The sequence below is a fragment of the Dermacentor variabilis genome, chromosome 7, assembly GCF_050947875.1.
Source record: "Dermacentor variabilis isolate Ectoservices chromosome 7, ASM5094787v1, whole genome shotgun sequence".
Lineage (NCBI taxonomy): Eukaryota > Metazoa > Arthropoda > Arachnida > Ixodida > Ixodidae > Dermacentor > Dermacentor variabilis.
In genome coordinates, this window is record NC_134574.1 from 64,168,534 (window position 1) to 64,194,723 (window position 26,190).

At 49.6% G+C, this 26,190-nt stretch overlaps 1 protein-coding gene across 1 annotated transcript in view; it reads right to left on the bottom strand.

Moving 5' to 3' along the window:
* LOC142588669 (uncharacterized) overlaps positions 1 to 25,820 on the bottom strand; it is a 38,118-nt gene extending 12,298 nt beyond the window's left edge. The window contains exons 1-3 of the mRNA XM_075700492.1: positions 25,768 to 25,820; positions 19,796 to 20,161; positions 17,087 to 17,160 (exon numbers count right to left, since the gene is read on the bottom strand). Coding sequence (XP_075556607.1) covers positions 17,087 to 17,160; positions 19,796 to 20,161; positions 25,768 to 25,820 — 493 coding nt within the window. The remainder of the gene's footprint in view (positions 1 to 17,086; positions 17,161 to 19,795; positions 20,162 to 25,767) is intronic.
* Between the last annotated feature and the right edge of the window lie 370 nt (positions 25,821 to 26,190).

Sequence of the window (26,190 nt, forward strand, 5' to 3'; positions counted from 1 at the left end):
GTTAATAATTCAGCAATAACTTCGTGATTTTTCAGGCACTAATACTTTTCTTGATACTTCGTGTGTGCATCCGCATTGCATTCCTAAACGACACAGATGTGTAAAGCCACAAGTACGAAGTATAGGCAAATCAAATCTATGTACTAGCAAGCATTCGCATTCTGGCTGGCTGAAGCACCACACTTGCAGGTTTTGAAAGATATCAACTTGTGCAGCTCATCTCGTGCCAGTGTTTGCTCAACGGTAGCGACTACCTTGTGGCGATCAGCGCGCCAGGCAGCTCGCGTTCCTGCCTGCAAGCGGTGTCCAGAGCAGACGTCGCGGCGCGCGATGGATCGTGCGGCCCAAACACGGCCAAGAGAGAGAGACAGACGGAATCGTTCAGGCTGAACCATTTGGTACACTTAAGAGTACCAGAGCGTCTTCAAGAACAGTATAGTTCGAAGAAATCGTGCGGGCACTGCAATCATGGATGCGGACAGCTACGTTGCTCTAACTACGTTCACATGAACTCGAGTAAAGCGGGTCGGCTTGCAAGTCGGACTCAAAACCGCCACACGTGACAGCGCGTACATGAACCTGCGTACCTAACGGCTCTAAACTGCCTCAACAGCATGCGGCGAGACGAGAGAGCCCACAGCGCGTGCAGTTCATTGTTGACGGCTGGGAGATGCGCGTCGGGACCAATCCGCGTTCACACGCGCGTCGGCTTCGTCGACTTGTCCAGTGCCTTCCAGCTCGCTCAACCCGTAACGGCTAGCCTTTACACAAAAGCGTCAGGCAAATCTGAACCCGAGAAGTCGGCTCGACCCGTTTTGCAACGAAGCTGATTATGGCTAGGTTCTGGCGGATCTCGTCTCCGCGGACTTAGAGGAACAATTTTTCAAACGTGGGCCGATCGCAAAGATTGTGCAATGCTTGGCCGACCCGTTACGGAAGTCAAGCACGCGTTAGGCACTCCCCATATATGGGCCGATCACGAAGATGTGCAATACCGGGCCGACCTGCGGCGGAGCTGCAGTTCGCCATTAAGGAGCCCACATACACAGCTTCGCTGGTCTTCCTTCTTCACAGAGTGGAGGGGCACTGAATTTTTGTAGGATTCGTGTAACCGGCCAGCCAGTTAGCTCTGTTAAGCGCACAAGCACTATAGGAAGTCCGGCTACAATGCGGACTTTGAAAGCGACGAAAACAGCTGCTAGAACATAGGATCAAAGTGTGCAACCATGCGGGCCTGTCTGCTGCCTACTAGGCGAACGAGAGATTTAAAGGAATGTTACGCAAACACACTACAAGCATTTAAGTGCACGCGCTGCTTAGGCGTGGAACGCCAGTGTAGGAAAACGCAGGTTTAGAGAAACGATGTGCCCCAGTCGCCTAATGGCTGAAGTTTGAAAGCAGTCGTCTGTTACGACAATGATAGGGCAGAAGTGTAGCCTAAGTTAAACTCGCACAGAGGTAATCGACTTGACAAAGTTTTAGGCGAAAGTTACTCGCACAACGATTTCGGCTCAGCTTAGTCTAAAAATTGTGACACCGGGGCGAGTGATGCCGAAGCGTGTTCCTTACCAGGCAAATGAGTCCATCTTCTTGGACGTCAAGATTGGTATTTTTACTTGCTGTAACGTATCGGAACACCTTCTGAAGTGGCAAAGAACTCGTAACGAATATCCGAAGTACTCTGTCGGGGCTTCTTCCAGCATCAGTAACTACCACCGCGGTAACTACGCTGTTATCGCCGCTGAAATACGGGCCGTTATTCTTTTGATGAAATGTTTAATTGACGCAATTTGGCGGCATTAATATCACAATAAGTAGAACAAAACAGAGTGTACTTCAATATTGTATACGATGACAGTGCTCATTGAAGGGGCGGCGCGCGGACCTCTTGACATTGCGTTACGATGTGTCCAGTCGTTTCTGGGCGTTTATTTCCACATACAGTGGCGCATATTTGATTAGATATGTTTTTGTCCTCGGGCGACAAGCTCAAGCCTCAAATATCAAGCCACAGCCTTTTGCGTTATCATACTGGTTTTCCTGCGAGATTTATTTCTTCCGTTTTTGTAAATATCCGTGGCCTTTTGACATGCATTGCACCCAATTTACCGCCTCTGTTTTCCTCACCTTTTTATGGTTCTTGGTTTTCTATGTACGTGTTCAACTACACTGTGCTTGGGTGCTAAATTTCTTGACGTCTTCCTTTATTCCATGTCCACGCTTTCTCGGTACAGATATTCGTGCACTTTTGCCGGCCATTTATTTTCATCCATGTTCCTTAACATTTCTTCAAATTTAATGGCGCTCTGTGCTTATCTGGCTTGAAAAGAGGATGTATGTATGTATGGATGGATGGATGGATGGACGGACGGACGGAGGCTGTGAACGTCCCCTTTCAAACGGGGCGATGGATTTCGCCACCAACCTCATTTTCTTATTTTGCCTATATTGAAGAAAAAGCACGCAGGCACGCAGGAAAAAGCACGCAGGCACGCGGGCTCTCTGAAACGACATCTGGGTCGTACCAGCTTGGATCGTATTGAGCCCTGGCTGTGGCGAAGCACGTTTCTGACGTTTCTAGGCCGAGTTTTGCGTCGTTTCGCACTTTTTTCTGCCCTGTTGCAAGTGCAAAAAGGCTCGTCACTTCTCACAGACCATGCCGACCACGCTGCGAGCTCGCCGCAGCCCATAGTTTAACGAAAACGGACTCTCTGTGTGCCGTGGGACGTAATGCTGGGAGCAGAAGGAATCGGTGACGCCGATCCGGAGAGACCTAGCCCAACCTCGAAAAGGCGTCACCGTCATTACTTCTGCGTCGTGGGCTGCCACGAACAAGGCCTGAATCCCAACATCAGATTCTACCGTTTTCCTTCAAGGCCTCACGAAGTGGAGCGTCGGGCGCAGTTCGTCGCGCTGACTAAGCGAAACTTCGCGCCATGCTGACTACTTCGCCTGTCTTGAAGCTTGCTTGATTATGTGCGTTCTAAATTTCGGACTTTTGCACCAGCAAACCGACATAGCAGCAGGCATGGCTGGCAATTCACGATTCGAGACCCGGCCACAGCGACAATTAACAATTCGACCGATGCGAAGTGGTGAAGTGACCAGGCATGTGCAAATGACCACAAATGGCCGGGCTGATTCGGTGACAATTCACTACCACACTACGAGCAGCACAGGTTAGAGAGTTAAATGTGCTCATACTTGACCTCAAGCCAGCATGTTGAGGCAGCGCAGCAAGGTAGTATTGATTACAGCAGATCCATGTTTGAGCGCTGTCATTAAAAGCTACGTCAAGCGAGCCGTGCACGAGCTCGCGCTGCAGCGCGATTCGCACGTACGTGCGAGCTCATGTGCATTGCATCAGTTATTACCAGTTACTAAAAGGGACAGATGGCCGCTACTACAACGCAGGCGTAACTACTTGTTTAGCGGCATGCAGTCAACAAATATTGCAGGAGGCCCGTCGTTTCGCGGCATGCCGAAAGACCGCTGCCGTCAAGGCGCGTACGATCGTGCGCTCGAGCAGTTCGTACATCGCGGCGCGTACCGTCGCGTGCTCGAGCAGTTCCGTACACATGATGTCTGCTTAACGCTGCTGTGGATTCATGTATAGCGAGAATTTCCTCGCGTTTGTGCGCCTGAATCTAGCAGCGTGCAAACCTTACCTGAAGTTGCACTTCGTACGCGACTCGCTTCACTTGTGATTGACACCGCGCTAAAACTTCGCCGCTTAATTCTTGAACGGCGTACAGGTATTCGGCACTGCATAATTTCTTACCTTTACGCAGCGTGCCACCCCTGAAAAAGATATTCGGCGCCCGATATTCGCTGCAGGCCCTGATACAACACAACCGAAAGTGGCGGGTCCATATTGTAAGCGTGCTTTCCGAAGCAGACGACCGAGCTTGGTACGACCCATTTTAGGACAGAGGGCGCTTTTTAGCACCTTTTTCGCAGCGCCCCCTGGGCAATGCAAGAGCCCCATACCGCCACGGAAAAAGGTTTGTTGTACACAAATAAACACATGCTCCCCGGCAGATGCGAGTAGCCAGTGCTTTAGAGATCGGCAGGCAGCCACCTTCTATTCCTTTCGGAACGGGGCAGTCTCCGGCTATTCAGGAGGAAATTAAGTTTTTCTTTTCAGCATATTAATGCATCTTTAACGCCTATACAGTTAAGGACGCGGTCAGTTTTTGCGGTTTTGTGACGTCGCGTGACGGACCAGTGAAGTGGGTGCACCCCGAAAACTTTTGACCAATGGCGGAGGTCTAATGGCGAAAATGCATGTGATCAAACAATTATTTTCTTTTTGTTCGGTCTAATCATGCATTAATAGTGTGTACACATCATATAAGATAGGGAGTTATCGCGATTTTCGTGACGTAGCGTGACAGGCAGGCGAAGTGGGAGTGTGTGTGTAAAAACTTTTATAGTAATGGGGTCCGGAGGCTAGACTTCTAGAGCCAATGCGGGCCGTTCCCACATTGGCACTGTTAGGCCAAGCCCTTCAGCGAGATCATGGGCTCTCTGGGCGGACCTTAGTTGGTCTTGAAACAATGGGCTTTGAATCCTTTTTTCCACTGTCCATTCTTCAACAAGGTTGGGGAGAGTCGCGGGACACCCCGCCAGCATATATATGCTTCCAATGATGCCATTACAATCGTTGCAGTCCATCTTAGTCTCCCTCTCTGGATATATATTATTAACGTGGTACGGCGTGGGATATGTACCTGTTTTCAATAAGCGCAGTGAGATTGCCTGAGCCCTGTTCAGTTTTGAATGTGGCAATGGGAATTGCCTGGTCCTAAATAGTAATGTTTGGTAATGTCATTGTAAGTTATTAAATGATCTCTAGATTCCCTAGCTTGATGGTGAACGGCTTGGTTCTGACTGTCACGGTCAGCAAATTCTCGTGCTAAGTCATGAGTAACCTCATTGAGGTTTACCCAAGTCTCATCCACTTTACCCATATGCGCAGGAAACTATCGGATTTCAGTTCTCATAATCCCAACGTTTTCAAAAAGTTCAGCTGCAACTCCAGCTACGCAGCCTTTATCAAAACACTTTATAGCGGACTTAAAATCGCTGTAAATGCTGGCCCACTCATTACTCCTGATGGCCAGAGCAATCGCCGCTTGTTCCGCCACCATGGGGTCCTTGGTAAAAATAGAGACAGCGTCTTGCACTTTCCCTTGGTAATTCGATACAATGGCCGTACATGCTTCTTTACCTTTCACCCAGGCAGCATCAACTATAGTTGCCAGTTGGTTCTGCTGCTCTGTTTCCCACAAGAGTGCTTTAGCTCTTGCCTTCCTCCTTTTGATATTATATTCTGGGAGATATTATATTCTGGGCATGTTTCTGGGGGATGGTTGGTTCTGATTTTGTTCATAACTTCAATCCTAAGTTCTACTTCAGCCTCTATTGGGCTCCTTGATCTATTCAGTTCTACACCTATTGCCTGTAATATGTTCCTGCCAGCTCGTGTTTTTGTCAATCTTTCGCGCTGCGCAAGCTGTTGGGCCTCCGTTATTTCTTCCATTGTGTAGTGCACGCGTAGATTCATGAGTTTGGCGGTTGGAGCGTTACTGGGTATCCCTAGGGCAAGTTTAACAAGCTTCCTGAGCATCACATCAAGTTCGTTAAGTTCTGCCAGCCAAATCCAGCCACATAAGTGAACTGACAGAGAGCAAAGGCATGTATTAGCCTCAAAGCGCTGTCTTCTCCTAAGCCTCTGTGTCTATAAGTAATTCTCCTTAGTAACCTAATGACTTCATCTGTTTTATTCGAGATATGTTGTATTGTTTTATAGTTAGCATTGTTTCCGTCTATGTGATAACCAAGAACCTTGATTTTTTCAACTAGCCTGATTGCAAATCATCCGTGAGTGTATAAGCACACTCTTGGCTCATCTTCCGGAATGTAACCTCTTGGTTTACGACTTTTCTGCGATGTTTAATGACCAACAGTGGCCCGAAAATTTTTTGACCAATAGCGGAGCGCTGATTGAAGAAATGGAATAGAAATTTTGGAATAGTTTTACGTTATTGGGGGCGAGGACTTACGGAGTCGCCATCTGTCGGAAGCGCCTCCCTTGCGTAGTATGAGGGATCACGCGGCGTGCTCCTCATAAGTTTGGCTTAGGGCGCTCAGTAAAAACACCATGTAGCCGCCCTCCTGGACATTTCTGTAAGTACTGTCATAACGAGGGAAGTTTCTTACTGTCGAAATAATAATCTTGGGCAAACTGAAAGCACAGGATCGTTTACAGACTCCATCTGTTTACCGAATACGTACAGTGAACGCGACTGAGCGCGGTCGACGCGATGGAGTCTCCCGCACCGGCTTTTTGCGTGGCAAACGCGGAGAGCAATCTGTGTGAAATATGTTCTTAGCGTGGGCTGTCTGTATAACCGAATGGAGCATAACAGAATGAAGCCTCAATGCAGCGATCGCACAGGTTCGCAGCGACCGATGCGCGCCCGCATGCATGTCCGCACACAATGTTTTGCTTTCGCTGGGAGCGCGTTTTCGAACCGTGCCGTGAGCTTTAGGCCGCAGAATATGAACATTTCACAGTACACAAGCAACCATTGTTGCTTGGACGCTATGAGAGCTGTTCAAAAATAATTTCGTTGTAGACACTTCAACGCCTACGGCGACTGTGACGTGGCATCCCGACGATTCAATATCTCTTGTTTTCTCTTTTCGAATTCTTGAACGTTTCAATATTATTTCTCAAGTTGCGTCGCACTGTGTGTTTACCGATATTCTCAGCGTGCGATTTCCCTCTGCTTTTGTTTCGCAATCCAGCACGTTAATTCATAACGCAAACATCACCATATATCATGCCCTTTTTAATGTGCTTCTTACCGCTCCCTTTCCATTCCAGTGAACTTGCCAGTATCTAGGATCATAGACCGAACCGTCATGGCATTAGCTGGACAGCGAGCGGGCTAGCTTCTCACTGCGTATTTTCTGCTACTCACCGAACATAGCAGTCCCGGCGCCGTAGCAGAAATCTTCCTCGCGTCTTTGCTTGCTGCATACCAGAGTTGTAGCCGATGCCTACTTGCCGGTTTTAAGTTTCGCGAACAAAGCTTCATGCAGTTTCTTGCCCTGCAGCTACTTGTGAATAAGGCTGACACCGGGCTCCGTCACGTACGTCCGGCACTGCGACACCACTTACCATGCTGCACGGCCCCAAAGGCAGCCACTATCAATAATAGTGCTTTCAAATGTTGTCGATCAGACACCCAAAGGGGGAAAGCCTCACCACTTAAAGGGACACTAAAGGTTACCAGAAACTCAAGTTAAAGTGGTAGAGCAATGTTCTAGAACGTCTAAGGCGTCAATATAATCGCGAACAGAGCTTTAGTAACCGAGAAATTGAGGTAAATGCATGACACGATTTGAGACCCCCCAGCGACATTCCGGTACTAGCCCGATGACGAAAGGACTCCTCATAATTTGTGTTACTAATACTCAACTACTCGTATTAAAAATATCATTTCATTCGATTATAAGACGGAAAAAAATGCTACTTGTCTACGTCTATTCGATTCTAAGAAAAAATAACATTTTACGTTACCCTTCAGCAATATGGGTGTCCGAAAGGTTTCGTTTTCGCTCGACTCTGCGCGCTCGACTCTGCGCCGCGCACGCTTTGGAGTTTCAGTAGTTTCGTTATCGCGTCGTGCTGTGAGGGTTCTGCTGGCTCGCGAAACTTTCATTTGGAACAAGCAGCGAGAATGCCACGTCCATGTGATGTCGTGGGAAGCCGTCGTTGCTTTCCCGCTCCGGAGAGCCGGTGTCGAGGCCGCCGTCGTAGTACGCAACGACGCCGGCAGTGCGAGCCCTCAGCAGCAGGTCGCGCTCGTCGGTGCTCAAATCGCTGAAGTGGAGCCCACCATCGCGAGCCAATCTGTCGGTGTCAGGGTCCATTGCGACGAGCGTCGAAGTTAGCGTCATAGAATGAAGCACCAGCTTATGGGCGTCTTGCGCTGGAGTTTGAGGTATAGTAGCGGCGACTGGTGGCGGTGCGGGAAACGACATCTGGGTCGTGCCAGCTTGGGTCGTATTGAGCCCTGGCTGTGGCGAAGCACGTTTCTAGGCCGAGTTTTGCGTCGATTCGCACATTTTTATGCACTGTTGCGAGTGCGAAAAGGCTCGTCGCTTCTCATAGACCACGCCGACCACGCTGCGAGCTCGCCGCAGCCTATAGTTTAACGAAAACGGACTCTCCGTGTGCCGTGGGACGTAATGTGGGACGTAATCCGTTTCTCCTTCCGCTAGCCACCATACTCTCGCTTTCGCTCTGCTGTCGGCTCTGTCTTGGCTCTGTTTCTGGCCGCGCGTTCGCGTTTTGCGCAGAAAAGCCGTAGCGCCGTCTGCGGACGCCGTTCTACTCACCGATGGCGCAACGTCACTATGAGACCATGATGTCAGTACTCCTCGATCGTAGGGCGGGCGATTTGAACTGCGCTAGAGGTACGCGGACGCTTCAGAACGCATTTTCTCTTAAAATAAGTCTCTCCTTGGCACGAAACAAGCGTTTCAAGGTTTCTGTGATGGTATTTCAACAGTCCACGTTGACTTAATAGTACCTTTAGTGTCCCTTTAATCAGAACCGCAGCGCAGGTGGACTTTAAACTTTCGTTTTCAGGGCGCTTCGGCGCTTCCGCAGCAGCCGACGCGGCCGCTCTGTCCACGTGATCCCTTATGCCACGTCACGCCAACGGTGGCGCCAGGTTTTCCAGTGGTGGAGCTCGCCCCCAATAGCGCCCCAAGTCGCGAAAACAGAGCGCAGCGAGAAAGCTGTACCCGTCGCAGATGGCTTTCAAGATACAGCTGTCCTGCCGTAGGCGCACGGCCGCCCGGGCCGTTAGGAGTAGACCACGGCCCCCCTCCCTCCCTCCCCTCGAATCCTTGTGCGCGACGGAAGGCGGCTCGCTTCGTCCCCGCTATCGTTCGCTGCGTGCGCGATATTGAGCCACGATCGCTGGCTCACCCATGCTCGCTGTCACTCGCACATACAGCATAAGGTGCGCGGCGAGGATTTTATCGCCCCTTGACTTCGAAACGAACCTGACGGCGACGCCTATGCCGACGGCAGAAATGCGCCTGGAGTGTCCATATAGTTACTATCACAATAATAAACGCATTTGGCACATCTGTGTGCTGCTGCTTCGACTTGGTTGTGAGAACGCTCTGCAAAATGCGAAAAAAGAGCCAATGCGCCCGCTGAGATCTCGTGCGGTCGGCCTTGACCGCGGCCTCCGCTGGCGCCGTACGCCTCTGCGAACAGCGCCCTCTCGTGGTAGCCGGGCGAGCGCGCCGCATTACTTTTTTTGAGCTGGAGCGCGGCGAATAGGGCGGCCGGAGCTAAACCAGCCAGCACGCGCAAATTTCGGAGGCCATGATAGGTGCTGACGTTCGTACTCACGTCCATTCGCCCTCATAGACACTCACTACTCACGTTCAGAGTCCGTCTACTCACGTCCACTAGCACCAACAGACACCCATACACGTTCATATTGACGTCCATTCATGCCCTTCGCGACTCCGACACTCATACGGCTTTGAAATGAGTAGGTTAGTGTACTCATGAGTGTGCCGACCTGTGGCCACAGGTGCTTACACACACACGCCTCCATTCGCTCGCACTTATGTCAACTCTCACTTGTAGCTACTCTGAGGCTTTCTCTGATTGTTACGCTCATAATCAAAGGCACTCGAATTACATTCGTGTCCGCGCACATTCACTCGCACTCACTCGTTCATACTGGCAGCCACTTACACTCACTAGTACTCACACTCACGTCTATACACAGGAAATTCCGTTCCTACTCGCGTCACTCTAGTATACCGGCACTCACACATGCCTCCTCTCACACTCACTCCGTGGCACTTACACGTTCACGCTCAGACTCACACTTACCGGAACGCGTATTTCCAACTGCTTGTAGGTACAGCGGGGCGTCGCACTTGCGGAGACGACGGACGTTTGCGTGCATGCGCGAGTAAGAGCGGGTGCGAGAGAGGAAATGTGGGTAGTTTTGGTCCATAAAAATACGACTCTGCCTAGGTACTACCGAGGAGTTTCTTGGCGCGCGCTGTATGCGCTTGTCCCTAGGCGTGCCGGCAGAAGTCGCGGGGCGCGGTAGTGCTGAACATAGCATCGCAAGTTGGCGGCTCGACGCAATCATATTTATTCGATCATGTTTTTACTAATCAAAACAACATGTCATTATTTCGCATTATTGGCGGCGCCTCCAAGACATCAAAGCGGCAACGGGGACATCAAAGCTAGAAGCCGGACTGCGCGTGCCAGGGGACTATAAGATCGGCTGTCCGCTATCGCGGACAGCCAATTTTTTATGCGAAGGCCCCGTGGCAAGCTTCGGCCTCTGCGGCCCCAACCCAAGGGCCCCCCTGCTTCCAGCTTTGATCCCCCCGCTACCGCTTGGGTGCCCCGGAGATCCTGCGCCGCCTGCTTTAATATAACCTCAGGTGCTCTCCTGAGGCCTCCGTTTGCCGGTTACATGTGCCCTCCTGTGCTTGCTTGCTTGCTTGCTGAGCTGTGCTTGTAAAAAAATCCGATCTATCGTCGCGACGAAAAAAGCGACCCGCGACTTATACAACACCAGTCACAACATTCTCCCTTCACACACAGCGATCACCAAGCGGCGTCCGCGCCCACGGCATCACCACGCGGGCAGCCAGAGGCGGAGCGTATCAACCAACTCGACCGCACTCCGCAATGCCAGCATGTCTACGGGACAAACGAACACAACGTGCTCTAAGAAACCTCCTCCGCAGTGCCTAGGCTGAGTCATATATTCAAGGAGCAAAAGCCCCCAGATTTTCTCTCTCGCGCCCGCTCTTACTCGCGCCTGCGCAGAAACGTCGAGCTCCGTCAAAAGTGCCACGCCCCACTCTACCTACTAGCAATTCTAAAACGCTACCGGAACTCATGTTCCAACTTTTACTCGGACTAAATTGGCGACGTTTATAAGTGTTACACATCCAATCATACTCACCAACACCCGCTCACACCCATACTCGTATCCGCTCACACTGATCGGTACTTACGTGAATATTCACACGCCCCGGCACGCTCACTCGCGACCGCGCACGCCCGAACACTGATACTCATACTCATGTACGGCGCTCCCAGTCATGTACATAAAGTGAGTATCAGTGAGTACACACACGACCAAGAAGGGTGGCCTATATGTTTCCTTAACCCGCCGTGGTTGCTCATTGGCTATGGTGTTGGGCTGCTGAACATGAGGTCACAGGATTGAATGCCGGCCAGGGCGGCCGCATTTCGGTGGAGGCGGAATACGAAAACACCCGTGGACTTAAATTTAGGTGCACGTTAAAGAACCCCAGGTGGGCTAAATTTCCGGAGCCCTCCACTACGGCGTGCCTCATAATCAGAAAGTGGTTTTGGCACGTAGAACCCCATAATTTAATTAATTACATGATTCCCTTATGTTCGAAACATTTCTTCCACACCCACAACCAAACAGCATGCGTCCAAGCATCACGCATGCGCAACATAAACTGAACAGCACACGGAGGCGTGTCGATGCCCGACGGGTCTCGTAGCGAGCCGAGCTGCTTCCGCGGTAGCGAACGCAGGCGTAGGGGATCAAATCGGAATAACGCGAAATTGGAATGGCCGCAATAAATTCAGTACCCCCTCCTCGCATCTCACACAGTGATGTCCGAGCGGCGAAATTCATCCTTGCGGAAGAATTGGGAAGGCAAAACAAGATACTCATGTGGAGATACGAGGCGCAAATAATCCCGCTCCAATGAGTATCGAGTGAGGAGACAAGTCTCGACAACTGCCGTCCACTCTTGGAGATTAGTGTCTCGACAACGGGAGGAGGGAACGCCGACTACGGCAAAAGTGACCTCAAGCAGCAAGCGGCACGAAGCGGGCAGAATCACGGTGCCCGTGAAGGTGAGGAATTGGGCCCACATTCAACGAGCGCGGACGCGTCGAATTCAATAGATTTACACCGCACGAGCTGTGGGATCCAGTTCACACCGGCCTCATTGCAATTCACTCGGTATATATCGCACGTGTTTTCAGACAAATCGTACCACCGTTTCGCTCTGCCAACTGTGCTAGCCCTTCTCAATAACAGCATCAGTTATGGCCTCATCGCGAAACTTAAATTTTCTTTTGTTATATAATTGACCTCCAAAGCACCTCCGAAATTCATTGCAGCACCTTGGTCTTACAATTTGCCCCCCAAATGGTCACTCGGAAAGTCCCAATCATGAGCTGCAACATGCGCGACAAACCGATTCGACGAGTGGCGCGCCTTATGATTACGCCACGGCGACAATATCTTCGAAGGCATCCATTTTGTCTCCGGAACAAAGGTTCGACTCAAATCACGTTCGAGCGATAGCAAAGTTCACTGGTTTCGCGCTGCTCTGCATGATCAACGATGCGTAAAGTGTGAAATTGCATCGCAATACTCACAGGTCATCTTCGACGATTTGCGGGAAGCAGCAGACTTACCACGAACTCGAGTCGACGTGGAGAACAACTGAATATGGCGGCACCTACAAACAATAACGAGCACTCTGCGATGATGCGAGAACGTTCCCTGAGTGAGCGTCGCCAACCTATGACAGCGAAGTAGTCTCGCAGTTGGGCCGGAGCGATGCACTGGCGATTGGTTGATCTCTCAAGACGGAAGAAAAGAGCGCCGTGCCAGTGGAAGTAAAGGGCAATGGACAGGGGAAAGGGTGCGTTAAGTTACCGCGCTGCGAAGCTACGCATTCGAGTGCGCTCCAGCGCGACGCCTTTGGGGCGTAGCTTAACGGCGGTTTCAGGCGACTGGGGTGACTCGGGAACACCAATGCGCCATCTCACGAGTGTTATGTCGCGTCTGCATCCGCTATCACTTGGCGCGCGCTTTGTGAACATGGCACCGTTGACACGCTACTGCCGTTCTTGATCGACGATGACAAGCTCGAGGCACTCGACGCGCTGCGACGGAGGTAGCAACAGCGATTTACGTTTTGTGATGGACGCTGTTCTCGCTGCTATCAGAAGTACCGCATCGCACTAATTCTCTCTTATGTATAATAACTGTAAAATTATAATGACTGTGGTTATTTATTACAGATCGCAGGAGGACGGATCGCCTTATGATTCGACGCCCTCAGAATTATGGGGCCAACCTATAGTCGCCGGCAAACGGTTATTTGGTACGCACTAGCAGTGCGCCTGTGAAGCCGAGATCTTTCCCCCCGTTTCGCGCGTAAGAAGATTGCGAATGCTAGACCAAACAGCGCGTGCAACGCGCCAACAGTTCCTTGAAAGCAGTGACGACAATCTCCTGTGCCCAGTTGTTCTTAGAACAACCCCTGAAAAAAAATCTCAGTGTCCTTCCACTCTGTGAAGAAGGATGACCAGCGACGCTGTGTATGTTGGGCTCCTTTATGGCGAACTGCACGGCCACCGCGGATCGGCCCGGCCTTGCACTATCTTCTGGATTGGCCCACGTATGTGGAGTGCTTAAGAGGAAGCTTTAGCTCGGACCCAACTCCGACACGGCCTATTCAAACACATGTAAAACGCAAAAACGTTTTTATGAGATAACCCCTGGGCCGATTTTGATGAAATTTGTTGAATTTGAAAGAGAAGGTTAAATTCTAGTGACTGTTGGAAGCGGAATTTCGATTTAGGACTTGAATTTTCTTATAACGATTTTCAAATATTTGACCGTTTGAAAAAAATAGAAGCACGAAGTTTACAAATTCATAGCTCTGCATCAAGAACTGATATCGCGGTTCTGTAAACGGCGTCCATTAGATCATTCAAAGCGGACAAATTCAGTATGTCATTTTGCATCTCACGTGAATTTGTTACGTTGGTTACAACGGTTTCGCAAAAGTTTTATTTCCCTATGATTAAATTTTTTTATATTCATGTGTAACATATCAATTTTGTCCGCTTTAGATGTACTATTAGATGCAATTCACAGAATTGTACTATCATTTTTAGTGGTTGAGTTACAGAGTTGTAAACTTGATAGTTTCGTTCTTTGAAAATTTACGATTTTTGCCAATTTTTAATAAAAAATTGACGACCTAACTCAAAAATTCGAAACGAACAGTCACTAGATTTTAAGTTTGTCTTTTAAATTCAAGAAACCTCGTCAAATTTGGTGCAGTGGTTGCCGAGAAAAACGAATTCTCCTTTTACATGTATTTAGATAGGAGCACTCGAGCTAAAGCTTCCTCTTAACGCCTGCTTCAGCTCCGCCGCGGGTAGACCGGCATTGCACTATCTCCGGGATCGGCCCACGTATGGGAGTTTTATTGCTAACCACAAACACGAAAATTTCTCTGGACGGTAGAGATATACAGCTTCGTTGGAAAATCCCTTAGTATGCAAGTAAAATCACTGCCTCAATACATTTAATAGTATGAGTATGAAACTATGTTCTACTTTAACACGTGGCAATTCAAATGGCCGTGATAGCTAGAAAAGCGAAGACAACAGCGTTATAACTCGTCGAACGCACTAATCGCTCGTATTTCTCTCCCCTTCCTATGTGCCAAAAATCTCACAGATCTGCTTCGGCTTTCCAATCTTTCAATTCACGCCATAATTTTTACCTAGGTCAAATAACCGCAGGGAACCCTGACCATGAGAAGGTAATTCACAGAAGATTAAAAATGGGTTGGATCGCATGCGGCATATACCGTGAGCTCCTGACTGGAAGCTTACCGTTATCATGGAAAAGGAAGGTATACAATCAGTGCATTTTACCGGTGCTCGCATATGCGGCAGAGACTTGGAGACTGACAAAGTAACTTGCGAACTCGTTAAGAACCACGCAAAGAGCGATGGAACGAAGAATGCTAGGCATAACTTTAAGAGACAGAAAGAGAGCGGTTTGCATCAGAGAGCAAACGAGTATAGAGGACATTATAGTTGGCATGAAGAAAGAAATGACGCTGGGCAGGACATGTAATGCGTAGAGTAGATAACCGTTGGAGTCGGTTGGACCACTAGGGCGACAGAATGGGTACGAAGAGAAGGGAAGCGCAGTAAAGGACGACAGACGACTAGCTGGTGCGACGAAATTGGGAAATTTGCGGGTGCTGGTTGGAGTCGGTTGGCGCGGGACAGGGGTAATTGGGGATCGCGGGGAGAGGCCTTCGTCCTGCAGTGGGCATAACATAGGCTAATGATGATGATGAACTCTGAGCGCACACTACTCGTTCGCATGTTTCATCTTCCCCTGCACTAAATTAACTAGCAGTAGTTGTACTACTAGTAGTAGTAATAGAAAACTTTATTTGTTGTTTTGTATGGAGAAGTCCTAGAGGGTGGAGCCCTCAGTCCAATACCCCATTTGCTGCTGCTATCCGGACGGCCCGGTCAGTCGGGTATCGCTGGTCGGCGAAGGCTGTGCTGCAAAGAGCGGCTTGGGATGGGGAGGCGCTTGGTATTCAAGGAAGGCCGTGTTGTTTGGAGCATTTCCACGTAGAATGGTAGAGCTTTGGGCGTCCTCCACAGAAAGGACATTTGTCGAGGTACTGCGCATAGAAAAAGTGTGGCGGAGAACATGGCTCGGAAACCTATTAGTTTGGAACTGGCGCCAAGCGACTGCATCAGCACGGTTTAGTTTCACTTGAGGTGGAGGGAATCTTCTACGGGATAGTCTGTAGTGTTGTAGCATATGCGTGTATGTAAGTGGTATTATTTCCACCTTGTCCGGGTTGGACTGGCCTTCCATCGGCGCCAGGAGCATGAGGCCTCGGGCTGTCGCATGAACGCGCTCATTGCCCAAGAGAGGGGCATGCCTACGTGTCCTAACTACGTGAACCAGAGGGATACGTTGGTTCTTGTGTAGCAATTTATGAGCCATAAGAAAATAATATCTGTGCGTAGTTTCGACATGCTTGCTGGTACCTTTAAGAATATATATTATCTGGGGGTTGAGCGCTGATGGCGAGGGCTACGGCACATTATTCAGCTTCCGTGCAGTGGTCGGTGCGTATTGTGGCTGATAATACTGCTTCGTTCGTCCAGTCGGCCACCGCTACCACTTTAGCTGTAATGTTGAGGAAACACGCGGCGTCTGTGTACGTATCGCGAAGTTGTTGCCGTATACTCGGTGCAGTGCCATTGCACGTGCAGCGCACCTGCCTTCATGGTGTTCGGGGTGCATATGCCCAGGTATGGGCGCCCACGTAATGTCTTCTGTGATGTTTGCTGTGATTGACAGGGGCTCGCGTTAGGCAAACTCTGATGTTAGGTATCGTAATTGTCTGAGTGCGTGCCTTTCAGTCGATGTACGTTTTAGTCATTCGATCTGATTCATTTTTTTGAGCTTCGATGAATTCGGCCACGGTATTGTGCAAACCGAGCTGTGATAGTCTCACTGTTGAGGTGTAGATAGGAAAGCCGGCCTGCCGCGGTTACTGAGTGGCTATGGTGTTGGGCTGCTGAGCACGAGGTCGCGGGATTGAATCCCAGCCGCGGCGGCCGCATTGCGATGGCGGCGAATTGCGAAAAGAGCCGAGCACTTATATTTAGGCGCACGTTAAAGATACCCAGGTGGTGGTCCAAATTTCCGGACTCCCCCATTACAGCGTACTTCATAATCGGATCATGGTTTTGGCACGAAAAACCCCCTAATTTAACAAATAATAATAGATAGGAAGGCCTGTCGCGCTTTTCACCACTCTTCGTCTGAGGGTGTACAGCTCGTTTGTTTTCGGTTGAGTTGGTGGTAAGGCGCGTGACACGTAATGCGGAATACGCTTAAGGCGTGCATGGTGCACATGACCTCGGATTCTTTTCGGCCGTGGCGGCAGTTGGTGACCCTACGGATAATGTGGACTTACTGATTAATTTGTTTCTTCAGTAGCGTCAGGGTATATGGCGCCTTTACGTTGGCTTGGACGCGGAGTCCCACTGACCGTAATTTGTTTACCTTATTTACAGGTTAACCATCGAGAGTCACTGTGATGTCAGGTGGTAGGTGATGTTTCCTTTGGGATTTCTTTTTGCTATATAAGCACTTCTCACTTTCGAGCTGCGCAAGTATGGGCCCCTGCTCGTGCATATTGCTGTGTAACATCCGCTGCTTCTTGTAGTGCGTCCTGTAGCAGTAAATTAAAGGGACTACTAATCAACTTCGAGTTCATAAGCTTTCCATTGAGCCTTCATTACCCAAATGCTTGGAATAGGGCACACCTGTTGTTACCATCAGTTTTTCAAGGAGGGCGCACAATATTTTGCAATTGCCGCTTCATATCAAGCCGAGTGCAAAGTACTGACACATTCAGCTTTTCCTAAATCTTCTGATGCAGCATCACCTGTTACAAGGTTCATGCACAAGTTATTTGTGAACTCTCTTCTTGAGCAGTGAATTAACTTCTTCAGAGTGTCTGACAGCCAGCTTTTGCGCATTGTTAGAAGCATATCAAAGCAGCTCTTATAGCAATATCCTACACGAAAAGTCTTGAAGTTTGTGAGAGCCTGCGACGCGCATTCCAGTGCGCTGATATTCTTGTTCATTTTTAATACTACCTAGTTTCTTGAAAATTGTTTTGATACTCCTTTTCTGTGTTGAGTACCGTGAACGGCAGTGTTTGACATGTTACAAAAGCTAAATTGAAACCAATCACTACGCTTTCGTTTCCGCATATACCTAGTAATATATCGACCCAATCGCTGAAGCTACATTATGTAACGACCCATTCTTCATGTCAGCGACATCGGCGAGGCAAGTGTTCAAACGAAGCGATAAAGACCACATCCTTTCCTACGACGAAGGACAACAATAATACGAATTCAAATGCTCTAATGGTGGCAAAATACAGTCAAGGTTATGTAAATTCGGCAAACCTATCAACACCAATCAGCACTTATTTTAAGAATACTACACGTAAATTTGGCATTTGCAAACCTGTCAACACCTATCAGCACTTATTTTAAGATTACTAGATATCTCCCCAAGGACACCTATTACTTAAGCTGATTCCCAAAAGCCTACATCTGGGGATGATTTCTTAGAGTTGGCACCACTGCTTGAAAGGATGAAAGTGAAAGGAGGGCGGAAACACGTCACTTTGCCGGAAGTCATAGCAGGCACGCGCTCTCCGCGCACCATCTCAGAGGCTGGAGCGCATAGAGCATGCTCCATTAAAGCACACCGGAAGAGCCTGTCGGTGGTTGAGTTTACTTAGAGCGCGCTCGTTCTTTTTAACGTGCCGGTGGATCGAGGCCGCTTCGACACAAATGTCCGTGCAGAAGCTTGAGATGTACGCGCGTGCGTATGCGCGCTCATGAGAGTAGTTGCGGCAATTAGGCGCTAGGCGGCGCCACTGTGGCCATACGTTTGCATAGGGCGCAATATTTATTAGTTTCTGTACTAATAAAAAACACAGCGCATGGTAGAATCCCACACTTTCCGTCAAGTACAGCAAGCCGTCGAAATAAATAGTACAGTAGTGTACGGAGTCAGGTAAAATTGTGATTAAAGGATCTCATAATTAAAGCAAAAATGCAGTCACGACTTAGGTCTAAATGCGAGAGAAATGCCTTGGCATTACGCGGCACCTTTTTGAGGTCCCGGATCCATTATTTAATAAAATGAAGAACAAGAGAGCAAGAGAGTACGACGTACGTCGAATTAGCACAATATATTTCACTGACGTTTCGGCTGGTGGACCTGCCTTTTTATATATAACTTTGACAAAGGCTCGTCCACCAGCCGCAACGTCAGTGAAGTATACTGCGCTACACACACACACACACACACACACACACACACACACACACACACACACACACACACACACACACACACACGCACACACACACACACACGCGCGCGCGCGCGCGCGCGTATATATATATATTCATGTATATAGTGCCTTCCCATACTTCAAACAGATACATTTTTTCCAGTTACACACTCCTAATGCTTTCGCATTAAAATACACAGTGAAAGGGCGCGCCGTGCCCAGTAAAGTCCTAGAGAGTTCACATCATGCATTGCGACAAGAAATGTGTAAAAATGTAAAAGTCAAAGACAGAACAGCTAATCGGGTATTGGTACTCAAGGGACCCCGGCTCTAGTAATGCTACTTTAATTTTTCCCCTCTAGCATATGGTATGTGTATTGCTCGACGCGCTAGCGAAGACTTGCTGACAAGCAAAACATGATGAATGCTTCACACAAGCAGGTTTCAGTAACACGGTGACTCTTTGTTGTACAACGAATGAGCAAATTGGCCTCGCTGGCTTTTGCAGCGAATGCTATTATGGGCTCATTCCAATAGCCGCCGGTGTCCATCGCAGCTATCACAGAAAATGAGGGGAAAATTCCTAGTTTTCCTCGGAAGCGCACCCTGGCCCGCTGCGCGGCAGCCGGCTACTCTTTCACTGATCCACGCCAGCGTTTGCTAGCTTGAAGCGGAAACGTGCACTAGAAATGCGTCCTAGCGGGCGAAGAGCCACGCGAGGCGATATGTGCATACTCGGCATTGCAATTGCATATTATTACACAATGTGGCACACTATGTAGCTGTCGTATAGGCAGCTGTGCAAGGTATACAGAGAAGGTTAGACGAAGAAAAAATTATATATATATATATATATATATATATATATATATATATATATATATATATATATATATAACAGTTCGACGTGGAGGGGCGGAGACGAGGGGGGGCAAGATGGCGCTGGACTCATCGCAATGTCGATTGTGTTGACCGATGAGCCAACGACCAGAGCGGAGTTCCGGCTTGTAGAGGGGACGCTGGCGGCTTGGTGGGACGGCCAGATGGGGGCGGCGTCTCGGCCAGGCAGCTGGGTGCAAACTCGGGCCCGTAGCCAGACTGCTCGCACTGTGCCTGCAGGCGCAGCGGTTCGCCGGCCTCGGGTAGAGTCGTTCGCCGGTCCTGCTCGGAAAGAGTAGCGACACGTGGGAACAGGATGGCAGGAGGCCGCGGTCGGGCGAAGTCGTGGAGGCTGGGCTCCAGAACCCGATGGCTCGTCTTCAGCTCCCGGTCCGGTGGCCGATCTTCATCCTTGCGTTGCTTCCTCGAACTCTCCTCCTCTAGAGCCACCACGCCTCGTTTCTCTGCCACTCTGATTTGCCATTTCGTGATTGGCCGCTGGGAACTCCGTGCACTTTACCGATTGGGTAATTTTCCTTCCTGTTTTAGCTTCTTGCGCAACAGCGTTCGCGTGCTTGACGCTCCTCGACGTCGTCGTCTTCCAGTCAGTACAGAATTCGCCTCCACGCAAGCGATATATGGTCCTTTTCTTTCTCTTCTCCCACCACGACACTGTTTGGCACGGTTACACATAACAAGATGGTGGTACAAGGTAGATATAAAAGGTTCGAGGAAGAAAAAGAACATTAGAGAGATGTATAAAAAAATGCTAGGATGAAGTGAAGAAATATGTATAGCATACGGGATTAAATCGAGCAGGCTAGGTGACTGTCACCGTCCCGTTTCAAAGGGAATGCCAATAAATCATCATGATCATTAGCATCGTATTCTGCCATTTGTCAGGCGGCGTGACATGAGCGCCGCTTAGCGTCGATGCGTGCAAACTTTGCATCGCAGCTGCATTGCAACTTACCAGGTGTCCCAACATGTAGCAGTTGCACGTCGACATGAAAAGAACTCGCCGCGAAGACCCTCTAGCGCGTGCCGCCGGAAATGGAGCTCCTATGGAGACACTCCTCCAGCTTACGCTGTGACTGTGCTGCATGTGCCACGCAGTCCTTGACTTTTTAGAGCGCAGCTCTTTGGCGTCCGTTCCTGGGTTTCGCGTCGTCGTCGGCGTTGTCGTCGGCCTCGTAACCAGCTCCGCCCCCCTTTCATCCCCCCAGCGCTAGCAGCGACCGACTGATACCGCTGGATGCCGCTGACGCCGCTAGAGAGTCAAGATAACGTGACTGCATAGAACACCGTCGCCGCCATGCAGAAAGAGGAGGAAAGGGTCCCCCCCCCCTGTATCGGCGTCAGCGGCATCAGTCAGTCGCTGCTATCTCTTCCCTCCTCCCTTTATCGTGTTGTCCGCTTGCTGCGCGCGCTTCTGCCCCCATCGTTTGCCGCTGGGTGTACACGCCGCCCCCCTCCCCCCTCTTCCTGCGAGTCTCCGGTTGTCAAAGCGCCGGCTCGAACTTAATTCCTTTCTTCGCTCCTCCTCCAATGCAACCCCTGTGCGGTGGCAATCAGAGAGCCAGATCGGTGGCGGCGGATCTGTATATGTGCACCGCCCGAACCGAAATTGCCGCTGCCGTTCGCCCTGTGCGGTGGCAATCAGAGAGCCAGATCGGAGGCGGCGGATCTGTATATGTGCACCGCCCGAGCCGAAATTGCCGCTGCCGTTCGCCACTGCGAAATTATCTGCCAGTTCTTTCTGAGCCATGAGCGAGACGACCGATGGAAGTCCTCCGTCTGCTGCTGCTGCTGCTGCTGCTAAACGAGCTGCCAGAGCAGAGGCCCAGCGCCGTCGCCGTCAGAATCAAGAGGTGCGTGCCGCCGAAGCAGAAGCTTACCTAGTGGAGTCTTTGTTAAAGGAATACGTGTGAAAAAAAAATTCTGTGATAGCGCATACATGTGTTGCTCGATTTCTTTGCGTCAATCTATCGAAAAGGTGAAACAGCTTATTTGCTGCGCTCAAATTTCGCATTAGGAAGTAACGTAATCGTCGGTAATTTTTTCTTACTTCCGAGTGATCGGGGATTGCGCTCGCCGCTGAAAATATCACATAATTCTCAGTAGCACCGTGGAAGCAGCCGCACTGAAGCTATAAGAGAGCACAGTCTTCACCGAATAATATGCAGTATTGGGACGGCAAGGCGTGCTCGCTCCATTGTCCGCCGTAGGATATTGCTGTTTAAATTTTCTCTTTGCCCTAACGACTTAGTTTTTGTTACAGATTCATGTGCTTTCATGTGTTTGGTTTCAAGACGAATGTAAACTTAGCTCTTCTACTGAATGGCACGATCATCGCGTGTTCAGGGCCTCGAACGCCACAGTGCATTGCTATGGCTTCAGCGTTCGCTCACATGTTTATACACTGCGTAATGTCAGCGGCTTTCATCACAGACGCTTGGAATTCTACATGCTATACTAATAACACGGACTTTCACAGGGAATGACTAGGCAGTGGTCGAGAGAATGACTGTCAAGAACAGTTACTAAATTTCGCGCTCACGCTGCTGCTTTGGGCACCGCGAACGCATAAGACAAAGGATACGTCTAGCGACATTTACATGCATCGCAGAGACCATGTACTCTTGCTCAATGGATGGCTATACAGCATCACACGAGGACACATCACCATCATCATCAGCCTGGTTACGCCCGCTGCAGGGCAAAGGCCTCTCCCATACTTCTCCAAGTACCCCGGTCATGTACTACGAGGACCCATAAAATGAAGGAAAACAGTGGACTGTATATGCGCACGTAAGATGAGCGCATATGTCATGTGCGCTAACGCTTCACAACATACCATCGCCAAGCAGGTACGAGAGGAGGCACCTCAACGTGCGCAATTTGCTCAGCAAAATTTTCGAAACCCCGCGGGAAAGCGTAAAAGCCAGATTCCGGGTTAGGACAGCTGTTCCCAACCAAGCCTTCCTGCAGTTCATATAGCTTGGGTGAGAGGGGCCAAGCGAACAGTGTAACAGACGCTGATAGGATGGTGAGCTGAAGCATTAGGTTATTGACCCACTTCGTGGTCTCCGTGTCCCTTCCATATCTTCTTGCGGAGAATGAAACTGTCTTGAATGACATCCATTCTTTTTTTTTGCATTTTGGATCCTATGCTTGCTACGAACTCGGTCAAATGAATGCTCCTTCATATACTTTTATTTATGTTCATATTCACGTCTACTCCAACCATCAAGTGCTCATTCAGGTTCACACTCGCGTCTACTTTCACTCGACTATGGTCACTCACGTTCATGCTGACGTTCATAAAATGAAACTCGTATGTATGTGCTCATTATCGGTCATAAGTCCACTCACACTTACCGAAACTTACTCCTGTTCAGACCCACGTCTACTCGCGCTCCCGCTGCTTGATACGCCTACTCAATTTACAGGTCCACATTCACTCACACTCAGCGGCACCCACTCAAGTTCACGCCTACTCACAAGTACTCACTCACGTTCAAACTCACGGGTACCCACTCACCCTCATACTCACGTAGATAGACACTTTCATACAGTAACGGGACAGTCACGCCCACTCACAATCGCCGGCACCCACTCAACTTCATGCGCACTCGCAAATATTCACTCACGTTCATAATCGACTCCACTGGCACTCACTGGCATTCACTCACGTTCACACTCACGCCTAATCGCACTGACAGGTAATCAATCCCGTTCGTACTCACCTCCACTCACACGCACCGTCACTCACTCACGTTCACACGCCTTTGAAACGAGTATGAGTGAGCGTGCCCATGAATCAGTATGCATACCTTCGCCCAAAGGGCATTCAGGAACACGTTCATTTGTAAGTGCTATAGATGATGTTTTTTATATCTACGAGACCCCCTTCATTCCGCTCGCAGCAGCCGCCAACGACGCGCGCCTCTAGCCCGCGTCAATCCCTCCCCGTCGGCAGCTCCCAATACACACAACGAGCAGGCAGCGCACGCAAATATGCGAGACGAGTTTGGACCGCGCTGCGAGCTTTCAATGACGAAATAAACTCCGTTCCTTATTCGGAACGCTTTTTATTGCGGCTAATGCGAACATAACAGTGGCTACGAGGCTGTGGTGAAGCTCACGTTGACTTGCACTTGTGCTATGCAACGGCAACGGACGGATCTGTCTGACAGCCTTAGTTTAATGGCTCATCGCAAACATCGTAGTTTCAACGCCTCCAGTTTTACGTAGAGGCTAACAGCACCATGGACCCGAACAAGAAGAGGGCACACCTGCTGACGCTGTGTGGTGAGCAGACGTACGACGACAACTGCCCCTTGGTGTAGCCAAGCAGCCTAGCTGAAGTGGCCTACGACGACATTGTTGCGGCACTTCAGAAACACTACGACCAGAGGCCATCCGAGGTATCCAGTCGAGGTCGCTTCCAAGGATGAGAACACGTGGAAGAAAAGATGGTAAGCGACTACTTCGCGGCGCCTAATACCCTCGCCACCGACTGCAACTTCGGGACGCTACGCACAATTGGTATAATACCAGCAGCTACCGGACAACAAATGGCACAACAGGATCATCTGCCAACGCAACAATGCTTACCTTGGACACCATGTTGCGCCACTGATTTGTGTTGCGGCTACAGGGCGATCTCCTGAAACAGAGACTCTTTGCTGAGAGTGACATGACGATCACAATGGCCTACGACATAGCCGTTCAAACGGAAAGGGCTGGCCAAGAGCAGCGATACATGAGAAAAAAAAAGAACGTCGACCCGCTTCACCAGGTGACTCAGCGACTTCATCGTGACCAGCCGAATGCAGGCAGAAAACTTCTAAGCAACAATACTGCTGGCGTTGCGACGGCAGCACAGCCCCAAATAATGCGGGTACGAAGCAGCTACGTGCAAATTATGCCACTAGTACGGCCACATTGGAAAGGCCTGCATCACAAAGAACAAACAGGCGAAGCGGCCACCACAGCGACACAAAAGCATGAACACCCCAAAGAGCATAACGCAAGTTGAAACGCACCACAGTCCACTTGCATCAACACCGCCGCACGACTCACATAGTGTTCTCCTACTTGGCAAGCAACCAACAATCATGGTCAACATTAGTGTCCAGCACCAGCCTACACGATGTTAAGTTGATTCGGGAGCAGGGCACAAGCTCATCAGCGAGAATACGTATCGCAGCGCATGGCCACGGAGCGCATCAGCACTTTTCGATGAGTAGACACACCTGAGAAGAAGGTCGGGACTAGCTCTGCCACTTCTAGGCTGCGCCAACGTAGAAGTTGCGCGCAACGGCACTATTGTTGAAATTCCTCTCGTTGCTGCATAAGAAAAGTAATGGAAAAAATGATTTTTACACGCCTGGAATGGTATCTTGAATGCCATAATGTGAACCCTGACTCCAAGACAGGTTTTCGGCGAGGTAGGTCATCAATAGATAATTTTACTGACCTAAAACACTCATACAACAAAAATGCCTCAAGCGCATATTGGTGGCTCTATTTCTTGATGTGGAAGCGATGTACGACAATGTTACAGATGAAGCGTTCCTCGAGTCGCTGGAGGCTGTTGGAATCGGTGGCCAAATGTTTCTGTAGATCCGCGACTATTTGACCAGAAGGTACTTCATTGCGCTGACCGAAGATGGCCCGAGCGTCAACTATTTTACACACGGTGGCATCCCACAGAGCGAAGTATTGAGCCCTATTCTCTTTAACCTAGCTATGGCTCGCCTTGCTGAAATATCACCCGAGTCAATTCACCTATCTATGCACGCAGATGATATTTGTCTTTGGTGTTCTGCAGTGACTCGCCTTCAAGTGCGCGCAAAAATTCAGCGGGCAGCCACGCTAACCTGTTCGTATCTCCGCAAACAAGGCCTTAGAGTGTCCATCGAAAAATGCTCGTTAATTGCGTTTACGGGCGAACCCATGGCACCGTACCCTGTTTCTCTCAATCGCGAGGCTATCAAATACGAGAAGTCTGACCGCTTTTTAGGTGTGATTATTCACAGAGACCTTTCATAGAGCCCCCACTGCATTTACCTGAAGCGGAGATTAGTGAAGCGGAGTTTCCAGTGCGGGAAAACCTGAGGCATGTCGGTACGGTGCATGCTGCAGCTGTACAGAGAACTGTTTCAGGCCTTTTCACGGTACAGCTTGCCGGTTTTGGCGAACACATGTGAAATAAACATTCGTACCATCGAAAGTTTGCAAGGCCCGGTTCTACGGACATGTCTTGGACTACTACGAGGCGCTTCGACTCACGCAACAATCATGATTGCTAGAGAATACTTGGTTCCAACATATATAACGATTGACAGTCTTAGAGCACACATTCGACATTTGTGTCATGTACCCAGTCATTATATTGCTGCTTTGCCAGCACAAAGACCCGAAGCCTCATTTTCTAAACTTGTTGCGACACATCAAGGCTACCTTCCGTCGGGCTTTACACCAGCAGCAAGA